Source organism: Eptatretus burgeri, chromosome 4, assembly GCF_056783735.1.
Source record: "Eptatretus burgeri isolate ZD-2024b chromosome 4, Ebu_testis_v1, whole genome shotgun sequence".
Lineage (NCBI taxonomy): Eukaryota > Metazoa > Chordata > Myxini > Myxiniformes > Myxinidae > Eptatretus > Eptatretus burgeri.
The window spans coordinates 43,566,617-43,593,170 of NC_140964.1; the positions used below are offsets into that span (position 1 = coordinate 43,566,617).

At 41.5% G+C, this 26,554-nt stretch overlaps 1 protein-coding gene across 8 annotated transcripts in view; it reads right to left on the reverse strand.

Annotated features, from left to right (window-relative positions):
- Positions 1-16,138: 16,138 nt before the first annotated feature.
- Positions 16,139-26,554, reverse strand: part of LOC147027921 (uncharacterized) — a 33,458-nt gene continuing 23,042 nt past the window's right edge. For 7 of the 8 annotated variants that reach the window (XM_085877745.1, XM_085877741.1, XM_085877746.1 and 4 more), the window contains exons 2-5: positions 24,075-24,510; positions 22,916-23,107; positions 17,986-18,120; positions 16,139-17,211 (exon numbers count right to left, since the gene is read on the reverse strand). In XM_085877745.1, the coding sequence (XP_085733871.1) occupies positions 16,682-17,211; positions 17,986-18,120; positions 22,916-23,107; positions 24,075-24,507 (1,290 nt within the window). In that variant the 5' untranslated portion in view covers positions 24,508-24,510 and the 3' untranslated portion in view covers positions 16,139-16,681. The remainder of the gene's footprint in view (positions 17,212-17,985; positions 18,121-22,915; positions 23,108-24,074; positions 24,511-26,554) is intronic. The other variant, XM_085877742.1, reaches the window with a different exon arrangement.

Below are 26,554 nucleotides of genomic sequence, written 5' to 3' on the forward strand. Positions count from 1 at the left end.
ACTACACAAAGATTCTTCCTCGGAAAGCGAGTCGCCGGTTAGGTGAGTAGGCGAACGCGCGCTTGTTCAGCCCATGCGAGAGTAGCAAGCGAGATGAAGGTGCAAGCAGGCAGAGGGTACCGTGAGTCGTCGTGGATGGGATATAATGATTTATTAATCAAACTAAAAAAACATCGCAACGCACCCCAGTGTCTTCCCACAACATACAAGGAGGGGTTCTATCTGCACATATACTGAATGGAATAACTGACTTCGGGACAACTGTATGTTTGTATGCATACAGTTCCTAGAACCGTAACAATATTTAATTGTGCATGCACATTGCGACAATTAATGTTCCAAATTGAAATGATAAACATGAAGCCATTTTGCCAAAATTTGTTGCATAACTAGTGAGATTATCATTTGAAAAAAAAAAATCCAACATGTGTCGGAGCGTCGATCACCCTTTCTGTTGAGGTATGAAGACGTCGATGTACTCGAGAGAAAACTGTTTATTATCTCTCATATGTGTATACGGAGAGCACCAAACCACCAGGAACACCAATCATGTAATTATTGAGGAAGCCTGGAGAGTGCCGCTCTACCAGAGTCGGTCATATCACTCTTTTATATAGTCGGTTTTATTTCCAGACAAATGCTTAAATCGCGCAATTGTCCTTCCTTTCAACCCAGGTCCAGCTGAGAGCAGCTCAGCTTTGCCTCATGGAAAGCAATTTCGTTCAGCTGTTGTGAATCTTGCATCGATAAGGAGGAAGTAAAGTTACCCCCTAATGCTGCTCGCACAGCCTTCCTCTGGATCACTCAAGGTTAACCACATTTTATCTTTTGCACACACTGTTCCAATGTTCTCTTTTCTAAGCAGCCAGCAAGAGTATATTTGATTAGCAACAAGCCTTTAAAAGCTAGCAATACAAAAATAGGAAGTTGGGAACAAGCAAAGCCAATAAGAAAAGGTACAAATCCCAGCACATGTATACCATAAAAACAGTCTGAGAATCGCGAGTCATTTCAAATTCACCCCAGAACACCCTCGAAAGTAATTCATCAATTTAAATCCAAACATCGTCGATATACTGCACTGTATACGTCATCATCATCATGAAGGAAATTTATTCAGCAATCCGATGAGCACACTTGGAAACATTAGAAATTTAATCTTAATGACACTTCACCTGTTTTCCATGAATTACCCCGCAGCCTGTTTGCTAGCAAAGGTGTCCACAAGGAACCATGATGCGCTATCTTTAAACAGTCATTTCAAAAAGATGATTTATAAACACTGGAATGGTCAAATATTAAATTCTCAATTTCACAATTTGATCTTACTTACGGTGCGTATTCGTACTGAAAATAAAGATCAAGCGAGCTTTCATTCTGCTGCTCCAGGGGAGAATTCCATCTTCCCTGAGCTCACCATAGGACACGTGATTAAATATAATGCTTCTAAATAATGTGGACCTTTTTTGTTGGGGGGAAGTGCATACACACTCGATGCACCCCCTCTGGATATGCCACTGGGAACGTGTGTGTGAAGTTTCCCCTCGATCTGTCCAGCCGTTCTGGAGAAGATTTTTAAAGGTTTTAAGGTAAATCCAAAAATGGCTGCCAAACCATGTGACATCAATTATTTGTGAACACCCTGGTATCCCCAAGGCTTGGGGAACATTTGTGTGAAGTTTCCCCTTAATTTTTCCAGCCATTCTGGAAGAGAAGATATTTGTAGGTTTGAGGGTAAATCCAATATGGCTGCCAAACCATGTGACATATGGCATCATAGGGTGGGAATGTTTTGTTCCTCACGGATAGGCGGTCATACCTGCAAAGTTTTGCCTCGATCTGTTCAGCCATTTCAGAGAAGTTTTGTTTTTTGGAAAAAAAAATTATATGGCTGCCAAACCACGTGACCGATGAGGACATCAATTTTTTTTTTCTGCTGACCAATTTATCCTGATATGAGATGACCCTAAATTTTTCATACTGATCAGATGTAGTGTTCTACAAATGCAATTATAACGTCATAACGAAGCCACCAATGACATCATTTTTTTTTAAATCACACATTCCCTATGTGGAGTACTTTCCATGTGCCAAGCTTCAATTTTTTTTCCATGGTGCGGTTTCGGAGATAGAGGTCCAAAGTTTTTCCAACATGGCAACCACAACGCAGGACTTTTGACATCATAATTATAATTTAAGCATTTTGCATAAGTTATGGAATCTCTCCGATGGTGAAAATTTTTGTCACTCCGACAAGCGGTTGCAGAGAAAAAAAACATGTTCTGTGCGGACAAGCAAACAAGATCCACGTCGTGCTGAGCACGATACTTGCAAAATCCAACCCCCACCCCCCCTAAAAAAATTGCTGTGAATACATCAAATTGTCCATTTCATGAACATTACAATTGATGATCTTCATCAAGGCTCAGATCAATCGGATGAAAAATGATTTTACAAAGTTGACCTTTGACCTTTTCACCTCCAAAATAATTGAATAACCATTTAAATGATGCAATATGCAATTATTCAACGATGAAGTCGATCGGATGGAAAATGACGATTTTAGAAATCCCAACCTTGAGTTCACCTTTGACATGTTGACATCAAAAATAGTTGGTTTCCCAGTCAGTGAACCATTATGCAAATCCTGTTCAACTTTCAAGTCGATCAAATGAAAAATGCCAACTTTTGACCTCAAAATCAATAGGCTTCTCAGTCTTGACTACCTCTATAACTTGGTAAAGTTTCATGATGATCAGTTTAGAATTGTGACCTGCAGAAGAATTGTGACAGACAGACAGACAGACAAACAACCAAACAAGAAAGATGTTGTGCAGAGCACGATACTTGCGAAATCCATTGACAAAAAAAAAAATTTGACCTTTAAATAACTGGTGGTTGAATTCAGTTCCATGATATGCAAATACTCTTCAAATTTCAAGTCAATGGGATGAAAATTGACAATTTTAGAAATGTGGCCTATGTTGACCACAAAAATAATTGGTGGATGAATGCAGTGACCTAAGATGCAAATCCTCTTGAAATTTCAAGTCAATGGGATGAAAAATTAAGGATTTTCGAAAGTGCACCAAAATTGTTGACCTTTGGCCGATGGAAGAAAACTCACTCACAGGTTCTTTAAATAATTTATTACAACAGCGTTGAATCACTTAAACATATGGAGAGAAAGGCGCTCCAGCAATGAATGAAACCTTCTCTCGAAGTGCCCCAGCCCAAGCTCTTTCAGACTCAAATGAGGACAAGATGGCTGGACAAACAAGATAAGGTCAGAAACTGCTGTGGTCATTCTCTTGGTTAAGGAGTAGTAGCTATCTCAAAGCCTTAAGTCACATAAGAACTGGGATGAGTTAGAGTTCAGCCAATGGGGAGAGAGTACGAACATTTACTCAAAGTCCAAGGAAAATAGAACAGATTTTCAAAAGTGCTCATGTCCAAACAGTTGCATAGATAAAAGGATATGAAAAAACCTCCCCGACATGTCCCAGCACAGATAAGCATTGCCACATTCCAATGTCAAATAATGTGGTGGAGTGTTTTACATTACAAAGCTCTGCACAACATTCTGTGACCAGAGTGAAGCTTTTGGGAGTAGCTGAACAAGCAAGATAAACCATGTTGCAAGCCATGCACTTTGCAAGATAAGATACGTTTGCAAAAACCCAGGCTTTGGAATTCACAGCTTGTAAAAGGAAACAATAAAAAGCACACTATATAATTAATACTGTTATGACTGTGGAAATTCGCAAACCACCATTCAGGGCCCGTAGGTGAGATATCTCTAAGTACATGTGTAGTTAGCCCAAACCTGTTGTATAGAGGGAATTTATGTGATTCATTCGGGCTGCGATCCTTTGAGTTAGGCGTTTTTCTGTTCTCTCCTTATTTTGAACCAACCACGTCTCAACCGCCATCACACAACAACCACCTTAACCACCACGCCGGCCATCGTCACCAACTACAACCACGCTCCAACCCTCAGACAACAACAACAACAATAACAACAACAACAACAACGCCAACAGCCACGACCTTTACCTTCACATCTTAATCCCGCAAACATCGCATCACCGCCATTCCCAACGGCACCATAACCATCAACCACCACCGAAAACCCTCCACCACCTTCACCTCTCTCCTTCTACGGACATTCACGCACCACCTGTCAACACTGGCGGTCGGGCTGTCTCAGGCCCGTTTGGCGATTGGTGCGTAGCGCACCGAGCCGGGAGCGCAAATAGCGGTCTTTCCGAGGATAATTCAGATCAAGAACGCTACACGCCCACTTCTCCTCCGTCCAATTAGCAAGCGCGGGGCGGCTTGGCCCGCCTCCAGGCGCGTCTGTGTGAAATCGATATATGCAAATTCTAGGATCAGGGGAGATTCACGCCCCCGTTTCCTCCGACCAATGGGCGAGCGTGGCTCCGCCCCTGAGGTCATCCTGATCCGAATATTTGCATATTAGCTGCTCCTGCCAGCCTATAAGAAGGCGAGCGCAAGGCGAATGAAGTCAGTCGAGTCGGGTGGCGAAGTCATCGGTGTGGCAGAGCGAGTCAGTTTTGGTTGGAGAGTGGAAGAGAGCCGGGGGAAGAGAGTGTCATCGAGAAGTTGGGTTCTGGAGTCGGCGGGAAGAGGCAAAGGAGCTCGGGTCCGAGGCGAGAAGGACGGTGGTCGGCGACGAGGTCGCGGTGTGGGATCGCTCGTCGCGGGACCCAAGCCAGCCAGCCATTCTCCTCCCCCAGGGCATCAACAATTCCCCCTTTCCCCCACGCTGAGATAGTGCAAAAAGGGGGCCCCGTTCCCACCCCACTCCAAACGTCGTGCCAACGAAACCCGCCAAGGAGCACGGAGTCGGGGCACAGCCACGCGGCCACATCTGCGGCTCGCCCGCCAACGCGTCACGAGGACGCGGGTAGGACCCCCCCGGTCTCGCGGACCTGGCCGCTCCTCCAGGTCACACGCACAATTGGCCTACAGGCCCATCTGTCCCCTTGTCTGAGGGTGGCTTCTTTCCTTTGCTTTTGTGTAAATGTGTGTTGGCGCCGTCTGTAAAGTAAAACTGTATAAGTATTGCGTGTGTGCGCATAGTCGGTAGTAACTCTGCGTCGTTGTTGCTTTTGTTTTGGTTGCTATATGTGCATTTTGATTGTATGGCTGTATATATGTGCTTTCCGTGTGCCGGGAAATAAATGTGCTTTGTGTGAACTGTTTTCCCGTTTCGCTTCGTCTTTTCTTGATTGACCCTCCATCCTGCTTCACGTAAAGGGTTCGTAGTGGGTGCAAAATGCCCGGTAAATAATCTGAACCGTCGAGGTCGACGATAACACCGCTCAGTTATCCCGATAGTATGGAACGGGCCGCCCAAGCGGCTCGTGTCCGGAGTCGACCTGCAGCGAGGTACGATCGCCCGGTTTACCATCCGCGTGGGTAATTAGGTAGGTCGAGTTTGGCGAACAACCCTATCCTACGCGGGTGGCCGATTGGCACGATTGTGGTGAGGTCAAAAGGCCCACCCGTGACTGGCTCCAGGCGATAGTTCCCGGAGGGTCACGACTGAATTGTCCGTCCGGTGGGCGCGCGGTCGCGATTCGAGTGACGTGGCCGTCCGCACGCCGGCGGGCACGAATTTGCAACAATACATAACAAATCATTATTACTAAAAGTAGATATGTATGTTTTAGAGACCTTAAATGTAACAGGATTAATTTTATATTTCACATGAAATTCTTTCAATTACGGCATGTTACAACAAGTTCAATCAATATGATTATTATACAGTTTCATGTGGGCTCAGTGCCTATATTTTATCAGACTGGTTAAAACTTTTAACGCTTCATTGAGAGGTCCAGGCAGATGCTTCAACAGAAAAACCACTTCAACATGCCGATGGTGCACTTTTGGCCATGTTGACCACAAAACATAATTGGTGTTTGAATTCCGTTACTTGATATACAAATCCTGTTCAAATTTATAGTCAATTGGATGAAAATTGTGCATTTTAGAAAATTGACAAAGATGTTGACCTTTTGACCTCAAAAGAAATAGGCTTCTTGTTTATGACGAACACTACCACTTGAGGGAAGTTTCATGAAGATCTGTTTAAAATTGCAACCTATAGGCAATAAACATACGAACAGAGACAGACAGACAGAATAACACACAAGACCAACCAATACATTTGAAAAAGCTTCGATTTTCACAAGTAACAAACAGCCAAACAAATGAAAAATCACTTTCAGAGTGACACTTGGCAAAGCAGAATGGCCCTTAGTAGAGCACATACCTCCACCAGGCTGAACAGTTTCCATTTTGCATCCCAGTATAGGGTCAAATCTGAATCTGGACATTAACCAAGATCGAAATGGCTTGCTCTCATCACCTAACCAACTCATCCACCTAGTTTTATGATAACTCTTTCAAAGAAACTTGCTCTCCCTCAGGCACAGATTTATCCTGTCTCGTCTTCAGTTGTCCTACCCTTCCTCCCACCCATGGCTCACTGAAGCTTGTGGCGAGGAAGTTGTCCTGAAACAACTTGCCTTTGCCTCATGGAAAGCAAACCCAACTGAGGGTAATCTCAGTTCCTTCCATAAAGCTCGGAACAAGTGTGTATCTCACTTCAGGAGAGCCAGAAAACAACATCTTTCTAATCTCAAGTCTGAACTCTCAAACCTCTCCCCCTCCTCCAAATCCTGGTGGCGTCTTCTCAAATCTATTTCTGGTGTATGTTCCCCCTATATCCTCTCCCTTACCTCAAATGGCCGCACTCCTGATACCGCACATGAAAAGGCTGAATACCTAAACTCAGTGTTTGCATCTAAATCTTGTGTCCAAAACCCATCGCTTTCTGTAACCACCTTACCCAGTCGCACCCAATTGTCCCTGGACTCAGTCTTTTTCTCCTGACAAGGTGGAGATCTTGTGTCAAACCTCGACTCAGATTCTGCGACCGGTACAGATGGCATCAGCCCACATGTCCTAAAAACCTGCTCCTCTGCTCTTGCTCACCCTCTCTCTGTTCTACTCACCCTCTCTCTGTTCTACTCACCCTCTCCTTTGCTCAAGGTCACCTGCCATCTGCTTAGAAATCAGCAAACATTACTGCCCTGCATAACAAAGGTGCAAAAACAGATCCCTGCAACTTCAGACCAATCAGCCTTCTCCCAATCATCAGCAAGGTTAGGGAATCCATGATCGCTTCAGACATTAAATTCTTCCTCTTCTCCAATGGCTTGATCTCCACTCATCAATTTGGTTTCAGACCAGGTCACTCTACCCTGGATAAGCTGCTTCTGCTCTCCCAACAATGGATGGATGTTCTCAATGCTGGCCATGAAATCAGAGCCATATCCCGAGACATATCGCACGCTTTTGACATGGTCTGGCACCCTGCCCTGCTCACCAAACTCTCTCCCTATGGTATCCAAGGCCATCTTCACTCATGACTCACAGACTTCCTCTCCTGTCGCAGTCAACGTGCGGCCCTAAATGGAGTTCTTTCATCCCCTCTTCCTGTCCAGGCTGAAGTTCCTCAAGGCAGCGTTCTGGGCCCTGTTCTTTTTCTGGTTTTCATCAATGATCTCTCCGACTCTGGAAAATCCTCTATCTCTTTGCTGATGACTCCACCCTCTGCCGTACCATCTGTCATCCCTCAGACCGGCAAGCAGCAGCTTCTTCGCTCACTGCAGATCTGGGTAAAATCACAAACTGGTCCAACACGTGGAACATGTCTTTCAATCCGGACAAATCTCACACTCTCACTATGTCTCTCCGAAAGGATCGTTTGGAACCCCTCCCCCCCCCCCCACCATGCACTTTCTCACCAATCCTCTGGAAGAAGTCTTTTCTTTCAAGCTGTCTCACTATCTGCCATGAACTTTCCTGGGAAAGCCACATTTCCAACCTGGCCCACAAAGCCAGTCGCCAACTGGGAATCCTCCGTCGTGCAAAGTCCTTCCTCGGCCCACCTGAGCTCCTGACCACATGCAAAATTTTCGTCTGCAGCCTGATGGAATACTGCTCTCCCCTCTGGGCTGGTGCTCCTGCCTCCCACCTTTCTCAGCTTCACACTGTGGAAACCAAGGCATTTACGAGCATTGGTATCTCCCACGATGAGGCAGAGTCTTTGGGCCTCTCACATTCTCACTGCAGACATGTCGGTGGTCTTTCTGTCTTCTACCGTCTCCTCTCCGGTCTGTCTGCGATATGACCCCACCATATTTCCGCAGGGCGCTCAAGGTCCAACACTGGTCCCTGTTCAGCCAATGACGATTATTTATTGAAACATTGTGACAGCACAGATAAGGTCAGAAACCTTATCTGACTTAAAGCTGACTGCCAACCCCTTTCTGGTAAAACTACCAAAATCAAGAATGACTGCTCACCTTCACTCTTTCATTCCTCATTTTTCCTGCCTTTGGAACAAACTCCCACACTCTCGTCAATCCCACTCTTCCCTCCAGGTCTTCAAAACAGCTGTTCACCACCATCTCTTATCGTTCCCCATCCAAAACCACGATCTTTCTACCCCTGCTCATCCACCCCAATCCCACCTCCTTCAAATTCCCTGCTTTCCGTCCTGAAAGTCCTTGTAATGTCCATCTTGTATACCCCGTGTTCCCTGCCCCTTTCCTCTCCCTTCTACAGATCTCCGAATGTCCCTGTTACCGACTGTTTTGTCCTTCCCACGCCCCTCTTGTCTCATGCCTCCCGCCTTGTCTCATGCCCCCCCCCCCCACTTGCTGTGCGTTGTGTGTTAATTCTCATACGAGCCTCGACAAGGTATATAAAAACAACTTGTCCACAACTTTTTGAGATGTCATGCAATATCGTTTTTAGTCCCATTGCTCAATGGTGAAGAATCACTTCAAAAAAATTAGAACAGCACTAGGTCGAGCGCATATCTCCACCACGTAATGCTTGATCCACGAGAACATATTGGGCCCAATACATTTTTGAAATATCATGCTCTGGTTTGCATGTACTAAAATTTTAGCTCTTGATTCCTGCCAAGTTGGATGTTTTGTAAGCTTAAGGTTGGACTCTTTCTCCACGTTGAAGCATGAATTACACACTGATTTTTGAATCTTCACCAATCAAAATGCTCGCTTGTCACATGATGTGCATGATTGGGGAGCCACGTCAATAGTCACAAGTTTGTCATGTCGACCACATAATCATCCTTGAAGTGCTTTATGCACTGCAAAAATGTTCTGTTGTTGCGTGTCAGCTTGGCTGCCGAGTAGCTGTCATTTCTTGGAAGAAAAAGACCATGTCACCCCTGATACCACGGTTGTGCCACTGTTGCTGTGCCCCTCTACCAGGACACTGTTACTCATTTTACTGACCTCAGAAGGATGACAGGCTGAGTCAACCCCACCTGGTGATAATTCAGCAGCCAATGAAGCTCAAACTCAGGACCCTAGCCACGAAGCCAACACCAGGCTTTGCAAAAAATGTTTAAAATGACCTAATTGACCCATTTACTCCACGTAGATTAAGTAAATATCACAAATGGTTGATGAAGTGGGTAGGAATAGTCTGTGCTTGCCAATATGTAATTACAAAGAATCATGAGCATCTCTTCGAAATCGTGTACAGTCATTACTGCCGAAGCAGGTTTTCATGCTACCTGTTATTGGGATTTTATTCATAAGCGTTTGATCAAATGTGGTGAGAAAAAGCGACTAAAGAGGAAGCTTCTGTCAACCATGCTCTGAGTGTAAGTGGTCAGAGTTGAATGTTCTAGTTCTGCTTATCTTCCTCACCCCAAGCAAAGACCATGGAAAAAAAAATACATTCAGGATCAAGCCTTTATGGCACACCTTAATGTGAGGTGAGCCATTTACAGCAGGTTAGTATATTAGCCAGTAAATCTTTCAAGTGTGAAACTATCAAACTTACTGAAGAAGTGAAAAGGGCAAATGGAAATTATGATGCCAACTTGGATGACTGTTCAGGAAAACTACTGGAAGATGCCACACTGAAACACCATGAAAGCATTCTGATGTAAATCAGAGAAAAAGACCGTGTCACCCTTGAAGTCCACCCCCTCCATTGGGACCAGACTCTGTGCAGAGCGTTGGTGCTTCCTCAACAGTCTCCTTGGCTTTTGGGTACAATCCTGGACACAGGATGGGATTTCAACTCAGGATCCTCAGATCCCAAGCTCACCACCCTAACCATCAAGCCAACACCAGGCATACCCTTGAAGTGAGAAATCACAAACTTTGCTGCAAGGAATATTGCAGATTCGAGGAATAAAACCGAAACCAACTAGAAGGGCACTCGGTCGAGCGCATACCTCTGCCGCGTAATGCCTGATCCACGAGAACATATCGGGCCCAATACATTTTTGAGATATCTCATGCTATACATCGTTTTTGGCCCAAAATCCACGAGAACATACCGGCCCAATGAAGAATCACAATTTTTTTTTTTTATCGGATCTTCACCAAAATTGAATCAATTCTTCGTCACATATGCAACCTGTCCACCAAATTCCGTCTGAATCCGGCCATAACATTTTAAGATATTGTGCTGTACAGTGCCTCGAGAAAGTCCACATAATCATAATCATCGATTTATGGCCGTTTCCATGCTTGCATGTGCATACCTGCTTTCCAGGGTGCACGATCCCTTGCTCGCCTTCTTGTTAGGTCTTTAACTTTAAGATCATCTCTCAGGAACACATCCCATGTTTTTTTCTCGGATGGCCTCGAGCATTCCTTCTATTCACATTCATATTTATACACCTCTTCACACAACTACTTGCCCACATCCTTTCCACATATCTGAACCGTCTCAACCTTCCCCTACACATGACCTCACGAATGCTTTCTATACCTAACCTATCTCTTAATTCCACATTTGATTTCTTATCCTTCAATGTCACATCACACATCCACCTCACCATTCTCATTTCATTCCGTTCATCCTCCTTTTTCATCACCCATGTTTCACTGCCATGTAACATCACGCTTCTAACGCAAGCTGCGTGAAGTTTTCCCTTTAGATGTTATCAGGGGTAACAACTCCCTAAACTTCCTCCAACCACTCGAATTCTTGCATTCAATGCTGCCTCCGCACCACCACCTGCACTCATCATATCACCAAGGTAACAGAATTTATCTACACATTCCGGAGATATATCCACGTAAACTAACCTTTCCACTCCAACTGGAGTCTTTTGTTTACCTGCGCAAACAGCACATTTGAAGTCAGGCATCACACAGGAGGCCTATGTGCAAGGAGAATATATATATATATATATATATATATATATATATATATATATATATATATATATATATATATATATATATATATATATATATATATATATATATATATATATATATATATATATATATATATATATATATGAGGGTAGAGCATCACCTATGGTCAAGTGATTCTCATCCAACTTACAGGGGAATTCATGCATCGCGTTCGTCCAAGCCCGTCCCTTGATGTGCTGCAGTGAGAGCAGAGGGTGGTGGGCTCTTTACAGAGGAGTCTGAAGGGAAGGCCCGCTGGGCCGGTTACTTTGAGCGGCTGTACCAGGCTGATCCACCAGCTGTTGAGATGGATGTCAGGGGTGTTACAATCCCTATTGCTGACCCTCCAATCAACTGATCCACCTTCGTTTGTGGAAACGCAGGCTGTGGTGAACCAGTTGAAATGGGGTAAAGCTCTTGGGATCGGTGGCATCCAAGCTGAATTTCTCAAAGCTGGTGGAAATGGTGTACTCATGTCATTGCATGCATTTGTATGCTCTGTTTGGAACACTGGCATCATCCCAACTGACTGGAAGAGGGGCCTTGTTGTCCCTCTCTGGAAAGGGAAGGGTGATCACCAGGACTGCAACAACGACCGAGGGGTGACACTGCTCGGAGTGCCAGGCAAAGTCTTTGCTCGGATAACTCTTGATGGGGGTTCGCCATCTGCTTGAGCACCAGCGCTCAGAGCAGTCAGGCTTAACACCAAAGAGGTCAACGATTGACTGTATCCTTGCTCTTCGGGTCCTCACCGAATGCAGACGAGAGTTTCGGCAGGGGCTGCTTGCAGTTTATGTTGATCTCTGCAAAGAGTTTGATTCAGTGAATCAGGATGCCCTCTGAAGGACTCTCGGTCTTTGTGGGGTGCCACCAAAACTGATCAATCTGATGTCAACGTTACTCTGGAACTGAGAATAATGTGAGATGTGGTTATTCCATCTCCGACATATTTCCAGTTGTTACCGAAGTTCATCAGGGGTGTGTACTGACCCCCACACTCGAGGTGCTGAATGAGGAGTTGGAGCCGCTGGCATTATGGGTTTCCTTGGTCAAAACTAAGATCCAGGCTTTCAATGACATCTTGGATGCTGCCATCTTGTCTGTACCCGTTCGTGGTGAGGATGTTGAGGTCATGGAGAGATTCACTTTCCTTGGCAGTGATATTCATAGCTCCACTGGCTGTGAGCCAGAGGTCAAGACATCTGGGTCTGGCCTGGGGAGTCATGGATTCACTGGATCATGGGCTGTGGCGCTGTCAGTACATGTGCAGTACACCAAAAGTCTGAGTCTTCAGGTCCTTGGTGCTTCGTCTTACTCTACGGATAAGATTTGAACTCTGACAGAGGATCTCAAATGAAAACTTAACTCCTTCCGTACCATGTCTTCGGATAACCCGTGACCAACGAGGGGTTGCTGAGATGTGTCACCTGGAGAGTGCATGAACGTCAGCTACGACTATATGGACATGTGGCTTATTTTCCTGATGCTGATCCTGTTCACCAGATTCTCTCAGCAAGGGAGCTTCGTGAGTGGAGGAAGCCAACGGGCCGACATGCCTCGTGGTTGCAGCAAGTTGATCGGCATCTCAAGAGCGGGATAGGCCAGGAATCTGCCTGGGGGATGGTGATACAGAGGTCCCTCGAGTACCAGCAGAAACTGGACACAGCGACGCGCTGCTCCAGTGCATGCTTCCATCCCCACCCAACCTGTCCACCAAGTTTCATCCAAATCCTTCCATAACTTGAGACATCCTGCTCACAGACAACAAAACGACAGAAAACAGGGGTGAAAACAACCTCTTTCCACTTTGTGGCAGAGGAAAAATAATGGGGATGGGGACACTGAAAGCTAAAATGCAAGTAAAAGACACCGAGACAGTCAAAGGCGTGCTTAACTAGACAGTAGGTTTCCACAGCAATCTTTAACAAGGGCAGAATCATTCGGAGACACAAGACAACCAGGAGAGGTGACAGTGCTGTATATAGGTGCGTTTGTCTTTCCTGGAGTGCTTAGAGGCGTGATACGGGCATGGCCTCGGACCCTTCCCTCAGTCGGGTATAATCATTGGCTACTCGTTGCTGCGTGGCTCTGGCAGGGCTTCGACGCAGCTGGCAAAGTAGCTTGATCTCTGGGGATCCTATCTGTGAATGACCAGCTATAAACTGTTACTCCAGTGTTTCACATGCAAGACAATATACTAATGTGTGCACCTTTCATCGGAAGGACGTCAAGCTGGAGGATACATCTGTCAGCATTGGTCATTGGTGGACATCAAAGATCCCACATTCATTTGCAAAGAGCAAGCAAGCAATCAGGAGTATACTGGCCAACTGCAAAAAAGGCAACGGCAATCCGTGCAGCACAACTCTTAACAAAAGACTGCTTTGGTAGCACCGCTGCTCTTCCAGGAGTATGGTACATTGATACAAGTCTCATGAAAAAGTGGGGCAATAAAAAAAAGGAAGAGAGGAAACAGTCACCTGAAAGAAAAGCTTAGGTTGGGTCAGGTTAATACTAGCTGAAATGATTCCTCTTCCTCATGATTATGGAAAGATTCCTGGTTATCGTTATGGATTGGGAATCCTTTCTTAGCAAATCTGAACTTCTCGTGGCCTAAAAGGCCCATGCATAGTTCAATGGAGTACAGCTTCTCCCTTTACAACACTCTCTCCTGCATTCCATGTAACATAACGCTCTCAATATCGGCATCCTCAATGAATCAGAAGCACAGGGGCAACTCCTCTCATCACAGAAAAGTTGGCTGCCTCCGTATTTTTAGCGACTTTCTTCTGGTCTTGTCCCCTCAGGTCTTTTAGCTATCTGTCACTCCCAAGTACTTTGACGTACACTTCCTTTCAGTAACACCATCTTGGTGGCACTCCCAAGACTTTTTATCCTGCTTGTGAAACAATGTTCCTCAATCTGTTCAACCCAACTTCTCCTAACAAGTCATCCTCCTTTTATACACTTTTTTTACCCCTCCCCCCCCCCCCATCAACAATCCCCTCTTAATTGTGGGTACCACGACTCCTTCATTCACGTTGTTTAACTTGTTGTATCCATCTGTTATCCACTTCCCCATTGTGGGGCATTACTTTATACTCTGAATCACCCCACTATACTTTTGAGCCTACATTCTGCATGGCTTGTAGCAAGGTATTATGTACACATTTAGGACACGGGGGACCAAATAATGAAAGTCATTGTATGATTAAGTTTTGCATATCATTTGTTAGCAAAAATCATGGGGATTCAGGATCTATTTGGGCAGAGCTTAATTCTTCCTCTTTCTATTGCTCTGACAGGGTCAAAGTTGGTTATCAATTATCTGTATCAAGGAACCACTCATATCATTCTAAAATTGGTCTGATGGCTTAGATATGTATTATACACTAATTGGAAACCACATATATGGAGAATATTTGGTTTACCTGATATTTGACCTTGAGCAAAGAGGTCAAGGTCATATGAAATTAACAAATTGATCAGTGTTCATTCAGGTCATAAATACATATGCACATAAACTTAACCATAGAAATACATGCTGTGATGAACCAAACTAACAACTTAGGATTAAAAGTGCAGATTTCTTTAAAACGTTACGTACTTTCTAACGACCTTTGATGTTCTGTATACTGAACACAAACTGGCCTTTGGTATTGATTTTTATATCATAGGGCCATCTTGGTAAACTTATTCTATGGTTATAAAATCGAGCTTATAGCATATACAATTACATACTTCCTAACATTTTTGACCCAATCATGGAAGTGAACCTAAAAACTGGTATGTAGTAATGATCCATGTTGAAACTTGCCATTTTAAATCATCACTTTATGCAGAAGTAAATTGCTATTTAAGATGTTCTATCAGATGCATTTCAAATTTCTGGAATAAGATTCTGTAAGCTTCACTATGACTGGGGGAAATTTTGCAAAATCTGAGATTTTACACATTTGCAGGTGCCAAGATATGCAGAAGGTCATAAGAAATGTACCGTTTTGAGGAATTGTTCTATTCTTTTGTATAATGATATATATCAAACAAAAAATGCATTTTCAACCATTTTGGACAACATATACAATCAGACATGGAACCCATTTCTAAAAAATGAGCTATAAAAATGGAAAAAATAGCCTGTGTTTGGATAAAAAAAACATGCTTTGTAAGCAACTATATCCATAGGACCCATAGCAAAGTATACATTTTCTGAAAGGACAGACACTTGGGCATTATATAACATTAAGATTGTTTATCTCATTAAAACTGGGTTCAATTTCTAAGCTTTCTTCTCATTTAGGACCACAGTGTACACAATACCATGCTACAAGCCTCATTCAAAAAACAACCAACAAACAAAAAACCTGGAAAAGACTTCAATGAAGCCCTTGTGACAACAATTCACCAGGGATTTGCAAATGTCTTGGCTCGGCATATAGCTGGCTTTTCATATACGAGCTGTAGAATAAGGAAGGTGAAACAGTTGAGGCAGGGGATGAACTGCATTTGGTAGACTGCAAAATGAGTGAATTTCTCATCAATATTATTTAAGAATCGATAACGCAAGACCACCAAGCAAAATGAAAAAATAAAAAATAAAAAAATTTGGTGAACAATCTTTTTTTTCTGTACTTCATCCATTTAATGCAGACTCAAACCTGTGGATTGCATTGTCCACCAATCTTCATGCATAATCAGCAACAAAATTGGGCTGTCAGCATTTTTTCACCACTCCCAATCCTCGATCACCAAATGCCACATCTTTACTCTCCCACTATCGCGAAAGAAAAATGTAACTCAAATGTTCTAGCAAACATAACAATGAGGTGATTACACAGAGGGAATGTGTAAATCTTTTTATTCAGTCCTAAAGTTTATACAAGTTTCTTTTTGTACAAGCCTGCTTATGTTCCCATCCAAAACCCTGGCTGATGCAGGGAACTCAGGTTCAAATCCCATATACCATTTGGCCAATGCAATGCATTTAAAAATACAGATGTCAACTCGTGCCTTTTTCCTGCAATCGAGTAATGTATAAAGCTCCTCCCCAAGCCTTTGATTACTATAAAAATATATCAAAATAACTTTTGTCAACCACACACTCCCATATAGGCAATAACTGCTGAGTGAAAATAGGCAGTGATAATCACTCGACATACTCACTTTGGAAACACCCCACCATGGAAGCAAAATAAAAATAAAAAAAATTAAAATAAAATAAAAACCCAAAAACTTATCCATGAATGAGCTATTCACAAATACAGTATTCATAATCTGCATCGGAGTGGAGAACCCTCAGTGACTAACCATAGCCTTCGGTAGAACTGATGCTTTGTGTAGAACATGGTGCCAATTACTCAAAATTAAGGTTAGTCTTGATAGTTTTAGTGATCTTTTCCTAGTTTATAGCTGGTGTTGTATATGATTTGCATAACTTTTCCAAATCCTGTCCCATGTCCTCTGAATGGATGATTTTTCATGTGAGACCTCATATGCTTCTGGAAGCATCCCAAGAAAGAAAAACCCTGACCACATATAGTGCACTTATGCGAGTGCTTTCTCCTGTGAGTGCTCATGTGTGTTTTCAAGTAATGTAACTGAGTATATCTTTTATCACATTCAGGGCACTTGTATGGGCGGTCTCCAATGTGAGTCCTTACATGCATGTTCAAGATATTAATTGTCGAAAAAGCCTTACTACATACATTACACTTATATGGTATTCTCCTTTTGAGAACATTCCTTTTGTGTTTGAATAATTTTCTCTTAAGTTTGATGTTGTGTTGACTGGAGCTGGGTCTGTAGTCATTAGATGATGTCTCTTGAACCAGTGAATTTTTCTTCAGAAGATGCAGCTTATTTGATGCCTTGCTGCACGTGGAGCTTTTATGTCCAAGATTATTCCCCAATTGTTCTGCAAAAACATACAAAAGATGAAGTTATTCGTTTGTTTAAAAAAAAAAATCAGAATAAAAAAAAATGCAAAAAAAAACCAAGGATTAAATCTTGCCAATCCCTGACCCCACCCCCTCCCCAAGTCCAGGCTAATTCTTTACTCCCACTTTTTGAACACAATTTTCTCTCAACTGTGGAATTGTCTCTAAAAACCGTTCAATCATGTTCTCGCTATTCCTACAAAGTGGTGAGCAAAAGCCTGGTGTTGGCTTCACAGTTAAGGTGACTGGCTAAACATCCAAGGGTGTTGAGGTCAAGTCCCTGTTCATCTATTGAATTAACACCAGGTAGGTTGACTCAGCCTGTCATCCTTCAGAGTTCAACAAAATGGCTACCAGATAGCTGGTAATGGGGGCATTCCATCAACGGCACAACCATGCCACCAGAAAATGATGCAGCGAATAACCATAGGCCGCATACGAATAAATAAATAAGTGGTGAGCCATGTCCACCTCATGTTATTCACTATTCCTATTTCCAATCTTTTTGTTTGTTTGTTTCTCCCATCGATAATACACATTTGCCCTGCTTATCAGCTTTTTGCATCTACTGACCACACTTGCTTCCCTTGTCCTGTCTTCACATCCATACTTGCACTGCCCATGTTAAGTTCTCTCCCCATTTCTCTGTCCTCTTGTGTACCAACTCCCTTCATTCCATCACTGTGTTAATGTCACCCCTCCATCACGCAGACTTTGCAATTAAATAGTTACATGCGTAGGTTTATACTCACCAGCTTCAGAATGTGCAACATTGCCATTTGTCGCATCATCTGGTTCGTCCTTAAGAGAGACGCAGCTTGAAGATGCTGGGGTAGGTGAATCAATGTCACCTTGTTCGGATTCAATTTTCACAGCACAGTTATCACCTGCATACAACACATCGTCAGTCATTTGCAAAGAAAAAGTGTACAATCATGTTAACCATTTTGATATTTACTCAGAGTTAAATGTTTACTGCTCAGTAAAGAATGTCCATTTAAAGACCATTTTATTTGTCATGTCTGTGTACATTCAGATGCCACTTTTCTCCCAAACCAACACTGTAATCCCTTGCTTTACAGAAGGGACACATACTGCAAATTCCTTCTGCATGGTGAATTTCCCGAAATCAAAACCAATTTCCCCATATACTCCCATGAAACAAGTGGAGAAAGGTTTCGACGGAACAAAATCTTAACTCTCGGATGTAGCAAATACACTTACTCTGGCAATAAATGTTATTACAATACTCTGAACACTACTTTAAACTCTTAAGTATTACTGTAATACTGTGTGTACTATAATGGAGATCAAATAATAATCTAAACATTCAGCATGCACTCCATGTTTTCCATCATTTCTATGCTGCAATAACGTTTTAGCAGCTTGAGGTGCTAGGGTTAGATTGTGAAAACCCAACTACGGAGAGAGTTGGGGGTTGCTCCACTTAAACCATCCATAAATCATTTTATCATGAGGACACCCATGCATCAGAGAACTTTGAAGTATGAAAAAGCAACTACTTCAAAATTATTTACTTCGTGGATCGTAACGTGCATTTGTTAAATTTTTTTACGATACAGAGAATCATTAATACGCACTTCAAGAATTCTCCAATTTAAACCCAGATGGTCACAATTTGTTGAAGCACAAATTCCAAAAATCCATATGGAAGATAAATCTCACCTACAAAGGTTTATATACAATACCAAACTTGTAAAATATGACCCGATGGAACCTATAATTTGCACGTTGACTTTGAAGTGCAATAAATACTTTTGCCCTCAGATCATGTGTTGAATGTAAAACTTATGAAGAGGGGGTGGGGGGGGGGAGTTGAGACTGAAATTTCTGCTGTCGTGAATTTTGCTTTCCGTTATATGAATTTTAGCCACCATTTCTTCGTTTCCATAAGCTGAATTTCATAATGCAGGGCATGAATGTAAAAGTCATGCTATTTAAACAGCTAGCTGCAAACAGAACTCGAACGGCACTTGGGAGAGCGCATCCCTCTGCCAGGCTGAACAGTTTACATTTTATATCCCACTGACAGGCCGGATCTGGATCTGGACTCAAACCAAACCAACTCATCCAACTCTGAACCAACTCATCCACAACTTTTTGAAATATCATTCTGTAGATCGGTCTTAGCCTTCACTCAATGGTGAAGAATCACTTCAAAATTATTGGATTCGGATCTTCACCAAAATTGAATCAAATCTTCATCACATACCCAAAATGTCCACCAAGTTTCTTCCAAATCCGTCCATCACTTTTTGAGAAATTGTGCTCTCCAGTGCTGATAGAAAGTTTACACCCCCTTTCAAAATTTTAACCTTGGGTTGCCTTGCCTTATAGCCTGGATTTAAATTGCATTAAATCAGACTTTTTCCACCTATTTTTATACATTGTAACCCACAACTTCCAAGTGAAAAACAATTGACAAATTTCAGAAAATTAATGACAAATACAAATGAGAATATCTTGGCTGGATAAGTGTCCACCCCCCTGATAATAGCAATTGTAAATTTGCTCATGTGGAAACCAATCACCTTCAAAGTCACACAAGAAGTTAATTGGCCTCCACCTGTGTTAAATTGAAGTGATTCTGCATATTTCAGAATAAAATCAGCTATTCCTGTAAGTTTCCTCTGCTGGGTAATGCATTTCACAGCAAAAACTCAACCATGAGTACCAAGGAGATTCAAAAGTCCAAGATAAAGTTGTGGAAAGGCACAGATCAGGGGATGGGTATAAAAATCTTTCAAAGCCCTTGAATATCCCTTGAAACACAGGCAAGACAATCATCAATAAGTGGAAGGCATATGGTAACACCAAGACCTTGCTGAGATCAGACCATCCCTCCAAACTGGATGACCAAGCAAGGAAGAAACTGATCAGAGGCTACCAAGAGGCCAATGGCAACTTTGAACGAGCTACAAGCCTTTATGGCAAAGACTGGTGCAAGTGGAAACAACATCCCAAGCACACCAAGAGTCTGTTCTGTACGATAGGGTGGCAAGAAACAAACCATTACTCAAAAAAGCCCACCTTGAGTCCGGTTTAAGGTGCTTCCACCAAGTGTTAACTGGTGGGGGGGGGGGAGGGGGTGGACACTTATCCAACCAATATATTCCAGGTTTGTATTTTTAATTAATTTTCTGAAACTTGTAGAATTTGTTCTTCACTGGGAAGTTGAAGGTGATGATGTGTAAAATTGGAAGTAGTCTGATTTAATGCAATTTCATTGCACACTACAAGGCAACAAGAGGCAATAATTTTGAAAGGGGTGTCAGCTTTCTATAGGCACTGTATATCATTTTTGGCCCCATCTCTCAATGGTGAAGAATCGCTTCAAAAATTAAATAAATCTCATTTCCAGATCTGGACTCGGATCTTCACCAAAATTTAATCAATTCATACTGGTCACACACCCAGCCTCGACACCAAATTTAACACGAATGCATCCACAACGTTTTGATACATCCTGTTCACAGACAGACAGGGTTGGGGGAAAAAAAACTAAAAATAACATCCATCCACCATTGCTGGCTGAGGAGGGGGGGGGGAGGTAGGATATATTCTCATTTTGCTCAAGTTTTCTACAATGGAAAGTCACCAATCCCTGCAGAATGCTTGCATGGGGGAGTACAGCATTTCTGGGCAGTAATTTTATATCAAAAGACCAACTTTTCTTGGTTTTATTCTTCAATTAATTTTGCAGCTTGTACTCGAATGTTTATGAAAAACAAATAAATGGAAGGAAAGAAGAAAAAAGAAAAAAAAGTGCCAATTTGGCAAAACAGCACAAAGTAGAATGGCACTCGGTTCAGCGCATACCTCTGCCACGTGGAACAGTTCACATTTTGTATCCCATTGATGGACTGGATCCGAACCAAAATCCAGTCTGCTTGTTCTCGTCACCTATTCAACCCATCCACCTTCTTTTGTCATAACTTGTCCACAACTTTTTGAGATGTCGTGATGCATTTCGTTTTTGGCCCTATCAATTTTAGAAATTAGGCCTGTGTTGACCTTAAAATGAATTGGTACTTGAATTCAGCGACCTGACATGAAAATGCTCTTCAAATTTCAAGTCAATCGGATGAAGAGAATTTTAGAAAATTTAGCCCAAATTGACCTTTTGGCCTATGTTTACATCAAAATTAATAGGAGGTTGAATTCAGTGACTTGATATGCAATTGGTCTTCAAATTTCAAGTCAATCACATGAAAATTGACAATTTTAGAAATAATTAAAAAATTTGGCCTATTTTGGGTTGACTTTATGGCCTATTATAACCCCAAAAGTAATAGGTGGTTGAATTCACTGACCTGATATGCAAATCCTGTTCAAATGTCAAGTCAATCAGATGAAATTTGAGGATTTTCGTAAATTTAGCTCAAATTGGCTTTTTGACCTATGGCGACCTTTTTGGTCGACCAAATTTTACGAAACTTCAATGCGTGACCGTCGCAGTGACATTCATCTCTGAAAATTTCAGAACGATCCGTTGAAAGGTTTGGGCTGGAGACGAGCGGACAGACAAACACACACACAAACAAATGGAGGGGATCAACATACTTGTCAAAAATATTTTTTTTCTTCCTTCTTTGCCAAGTAATAACAAAAAAAGAAAAAACAAAAAACAAAAAAAAAAAGGAACAGCACTGAAATCACAACTGACTAATATGCCTCTGTCCACATAATGACATTCAGTAATAACTTATAGCATGTTTGATTTAAATCTCTTCAGCTGTTCTCATCTCACATTTTATAGCCGATATGACATTTGACATCTTAAACCCGAAATCTATGTCATCTTTGCATCATGACAAAACGTGTACCAAGTTTTACTTAGATCCCTTCAGCCATTAAGTCGCGGTAACAAAAACCTATCACTTTAGCACGGATGGACAGTCCAAAAAAACAATGCCTACGGCAACTGGCGGTTGGGCCATAAAAACTAATTTGGCTAATCGGGAATTTACTTGCTTTCCCAGAAAAAAAGTCAGAATAAGCACATCTTGTTTTTTTACATCTGATATACAATAACTCGAACCGAAAGAATACAATTCACGAAAGGTGAACAAAGTGCCATGTTTTTTTTGTATATATTGTCAAGGCTCCTATGAGAGCGAACACAAGCACAGCAAGGGTGGCATGAGACAAGAGGGGCAGGAGTGGGAAGGACAAAAGAGTAGGGAACAGAGACATTAGGAGATCTGTGGAAGGGAGAGGGATGGGGTGGCGAACATGGGTTATTGAAGATGGATATTACAGGGACTTTCAGGAAGGAAAGCAGGGAATTTGAAGGAGGTGGGTTTGGGGTGGATTAACAGGGGAAGAAAAGATCAAGACTTTGGATGGGGGAAGATAAGAGGTGGTGGTGAATGGCTGTTTTTAATGCCTGGAGGGAAGAATGGGATTGAAGAGAGTGAGGGAGTTTATTCCAAAGGCGGAAAAAAAAGGAATGAAAGAGTGAAGGTGAGTAGCGATTCATGATTTTGGTAGTTTTACCAGAAAGGGGTTGCTGGCGAACCTTGAGCAGCCTGCGTGAATATGGGGGGGGGGACATATCGCAGGCAGAGCAGGGGGGGGCGAGACCGGAGAGGAGACGGTAGAAGGCAGAAAGACCACCACGTTTTGGTGGGATCTCACAATTTGTTTGAAAAATCAAACCTGTATTAATACTTGAAGCATCGCTGGACTTCTGTTTTGTTGAAATTTCTAATTCTTGAATCGGAACGGAGGATTTCTGGGTGTTTTGAGCGATATCAGTTGCATCTTCCAGATCATCTTCCGGATCATCTTCCGGATCATCTTCATCATATTCCGGATCATCTGCCGGATCATATTCCGGATCATCTTCACCTGCACACAGTTCGCCATTGAAATGTCAAATGACGAATCAACTTTAAAGTAACACTTGGTGAAAAATAAACCAGAACCTTGCCATGATTAAAAAGAAGTAAAATCAGTTATTAGTCATAAACAATTTCCATGTAATGTGCATTTTCATCCACCAATAGGATGGTGTTTGCTTTGTACTTCACCACAATACAGGTTTCAGAAAATTGAAGCTGGTGAAAGTTTGAAAATGTTATTTTGGGGGAGGAGGGGGGGGAATTTAGGGTGGCGGCTTGGGATCCGAGGGTCCTGAGTTCAAGCCTCGTTGCCCGCTGAATTAATTCACCAGGGGGTTGACTCAGCCTGCCATCCTTCCGAGGTCGGCAAAATGAGTACCAGCTTGCTGGGATGACCGAGTCATTCAAGTATCCTGCGTCAGAGTGGCGACCTGTCCAGGATTGTGCCCAATAGCCAAGGAGACTGCTTCGGCAGCACCAACGCTCTGTACAGAGTATGGTCCCAATGGACAATGGGGGGGAATATTGCATTGATATGCATCGGTGAAGGTAAAAAAAAAAAAAAAAAAAAAAACCTTCAAAACTTGGTGACAGCAAGAAACAAAAGCACACTGTGGAAAAAATGAAAGGCAAACTTTTTTTCTCAAAAATTATTAAATTGGACTCAAAACCTGGATATCTCGCCACACACACATTTCACTGAAATACTTTTGAAAACTAAAAAGAAAATATATATATATATATATATATATATATATATATATATACATACATATATACATACATATATACATACATATAAATACATATATACATACATATATACATACATATACATACATATATACATACATATACATATACATATATATATATATATATATATATATATATATATATATATATATATATATATATATACATACACATATATTGGAAAGCAAACATTTAATAGAAAAAGCTGCATCACATACTTGAGTCAGGGTTGACTGTGTCATCATCATTCTCGGTCCCACGTACACCATTAGTGCTGAGCAGCTGACCATTTACATCTTCAGAATGTGTGGATGAAGATTTCAAGGAGCGTAGTTTCTGGGCACAGCTAGAAAGCTCTAGACTTACAGGCTCGAGCATAGAGCAGAAAATGTGGACCAGAGAACAGCCTGGAGGCTGGAGAAGTTGTGGCTCCACGGAATATTCCATAAATCGGTGGAACTCCGCATAAACTGCAAAAGGAAATTTTACTTTTGCACGAGAGAGGAGGTCAGCTTTCAACAAAACTGATGTGGTGCAGGCTTTAAGCGCATCATGGCTCTTAATGTCCAGCTCCGTGACTACGGCTTGGGCAGTTTCTGGTCTCAGACCCCGTGTCTGCAGCCACCCTGGGAAGGTCAATTTTTCAGTCATGGCCTGTTGAAGACAAAGAACCACACTTAACAAAAAATTAATGTTCCACATGTCTTCTTGCCCAATGTTCTTCAAAAACAGTCATTTACATGCACATTGATGGGGCATTCAATAGGTTATATTAATGAAATATAATACTCAATCAAGTCAAAGATAAGAAAAAAAAGTGTACAAGACATATATCGAAATAATAATAATTTCAAAATAAAAACATTAAAAAAAAAAGTTGGCACATTTGCTTCTACTTCTAATTACATCTAAAAATATATATTCTGGCATTTCTTGGACACCGAGTATCTCATTTTGTCCAGGAGCAATACCCAGGTCCAACATGACGACGTAGCCCATACAGTACATATGTCTTGTCTTTTTTTTTCAGATTGAAAAATACCTTAGCAACCTACCCAGGCCTGTTGTAGTCATGAATTGTGGTATAAGTAATTTGCAAAATGGGTTAAAACATACCAAGTGGAGGTGACAATTGTATGCATTTTCGCTAAAGCCAATTTTAGGAGTTTTAATGTTTTTATACATGTGTTAGCTGATATATGTGTATCAATGGTGGTTAATATATCATAAAATAATAGCATGAACCAAAAACAACCATATATATTCATCATGTGCACTTCAACCAGAAAACAAGTTTGTATGACAATATTCATGAGCGGTTAATTGTACTAAAGTTGGATTTATCCTCCTGAAATCGAAATTGTATCCTCCTGAAATATAAATTGCAATGATCTTATGTCCTCTTTTTATATTATGTTTATTATAATCTGTAAAATGTATTGCTAATAGAGTGAAACCTATCAAGAGGTCCCTCTCATGAGCCAACACCTTCTCCTGAAAGGCCACCTAATTTTGGCTATACTGGCACTTTCACATGAAAACAGACTGCTCATGAGAGATCACCCCTTCTGTAAAGTCAGTCTTTTGTGACATTTTGGATGACTTCTCAAAAGAGGTTTCACTATATTAATAATTTTTATTGTAAGATTAGTAATATAATGTGGTCAATCAATTTTGTCTTGATCAATTTCCACAGACCAGATTGTGAAAAATATCACTGGCAGACAAGACGTACCTGTTATCTCCAACACGAATACTGTACCTATTTACTTTCCAATGATCTATTTTTTTCAAGGGATTACCCAGTTGTTTTTTTTCAGCTATTATTTATAGCTGAAATTATATTTCAGCTATTTATTTTCAGCTATAATACAACTATGTGATGCACAGAGATATAAAAAGAAATCAAAGCCGATAACTTGTATTCTTAGTGATAATACGGATGATATACCTTCTCCCCAAGATTTGGATAAATTAAAAAAAAGAACCTCATTATCTTTGATGATTGTGTTAATGAGAGAAACCAAACTGTCATGGATAGCTGCTACTACACAAGAGGGAGACATTCTTCTTGTAATTGTATTTATCTTGGTCAATCATACTTTCAACTCCCCCGTCACTCAATAAGAAACAATGCTAATACTTTTATTTTGTCCAAGATAAATTCAACAGATATAAATAATTTTTGAAGAGACAATTGTTCTACATTATGTAGTAAAAAGGAATTTTAGGATTATTTGAAGCACACGACTGAAAAATATAAATATATTGTTGTGAAACAAGATGAGATATTAAAGGATATATTTTTTAATTTTATAAACAATTACATATATAAATGACAACTATAATTATTAATCTTGTGGGTAAATCTGTTTCTGGAAAAAAAGTTTCATAAATCAAGGTTCTTGTATAGTACAAATAAAAATATTGTAAATTTTTTTTTAACAAACCGCTATGTGATTTGTATTGTCTCGACAACAAGAGCAATGCGACCAGAAGAAGTAGAAGGTGAAGATTACTACAACATTTCGGTCGAGGAACATATGCGATTGAGGAATGAAGGTCAAATATTTGAGGAGGTCTTTCTTGGAACAACAAAGTATTCACATGGGAAGAGTGAGTTAAAGAAACTAAAAACTGGTGGTCTTGGGATATTAGAAACTAATCCAAAAGGAATGAGGCAAATTATTAAACATCT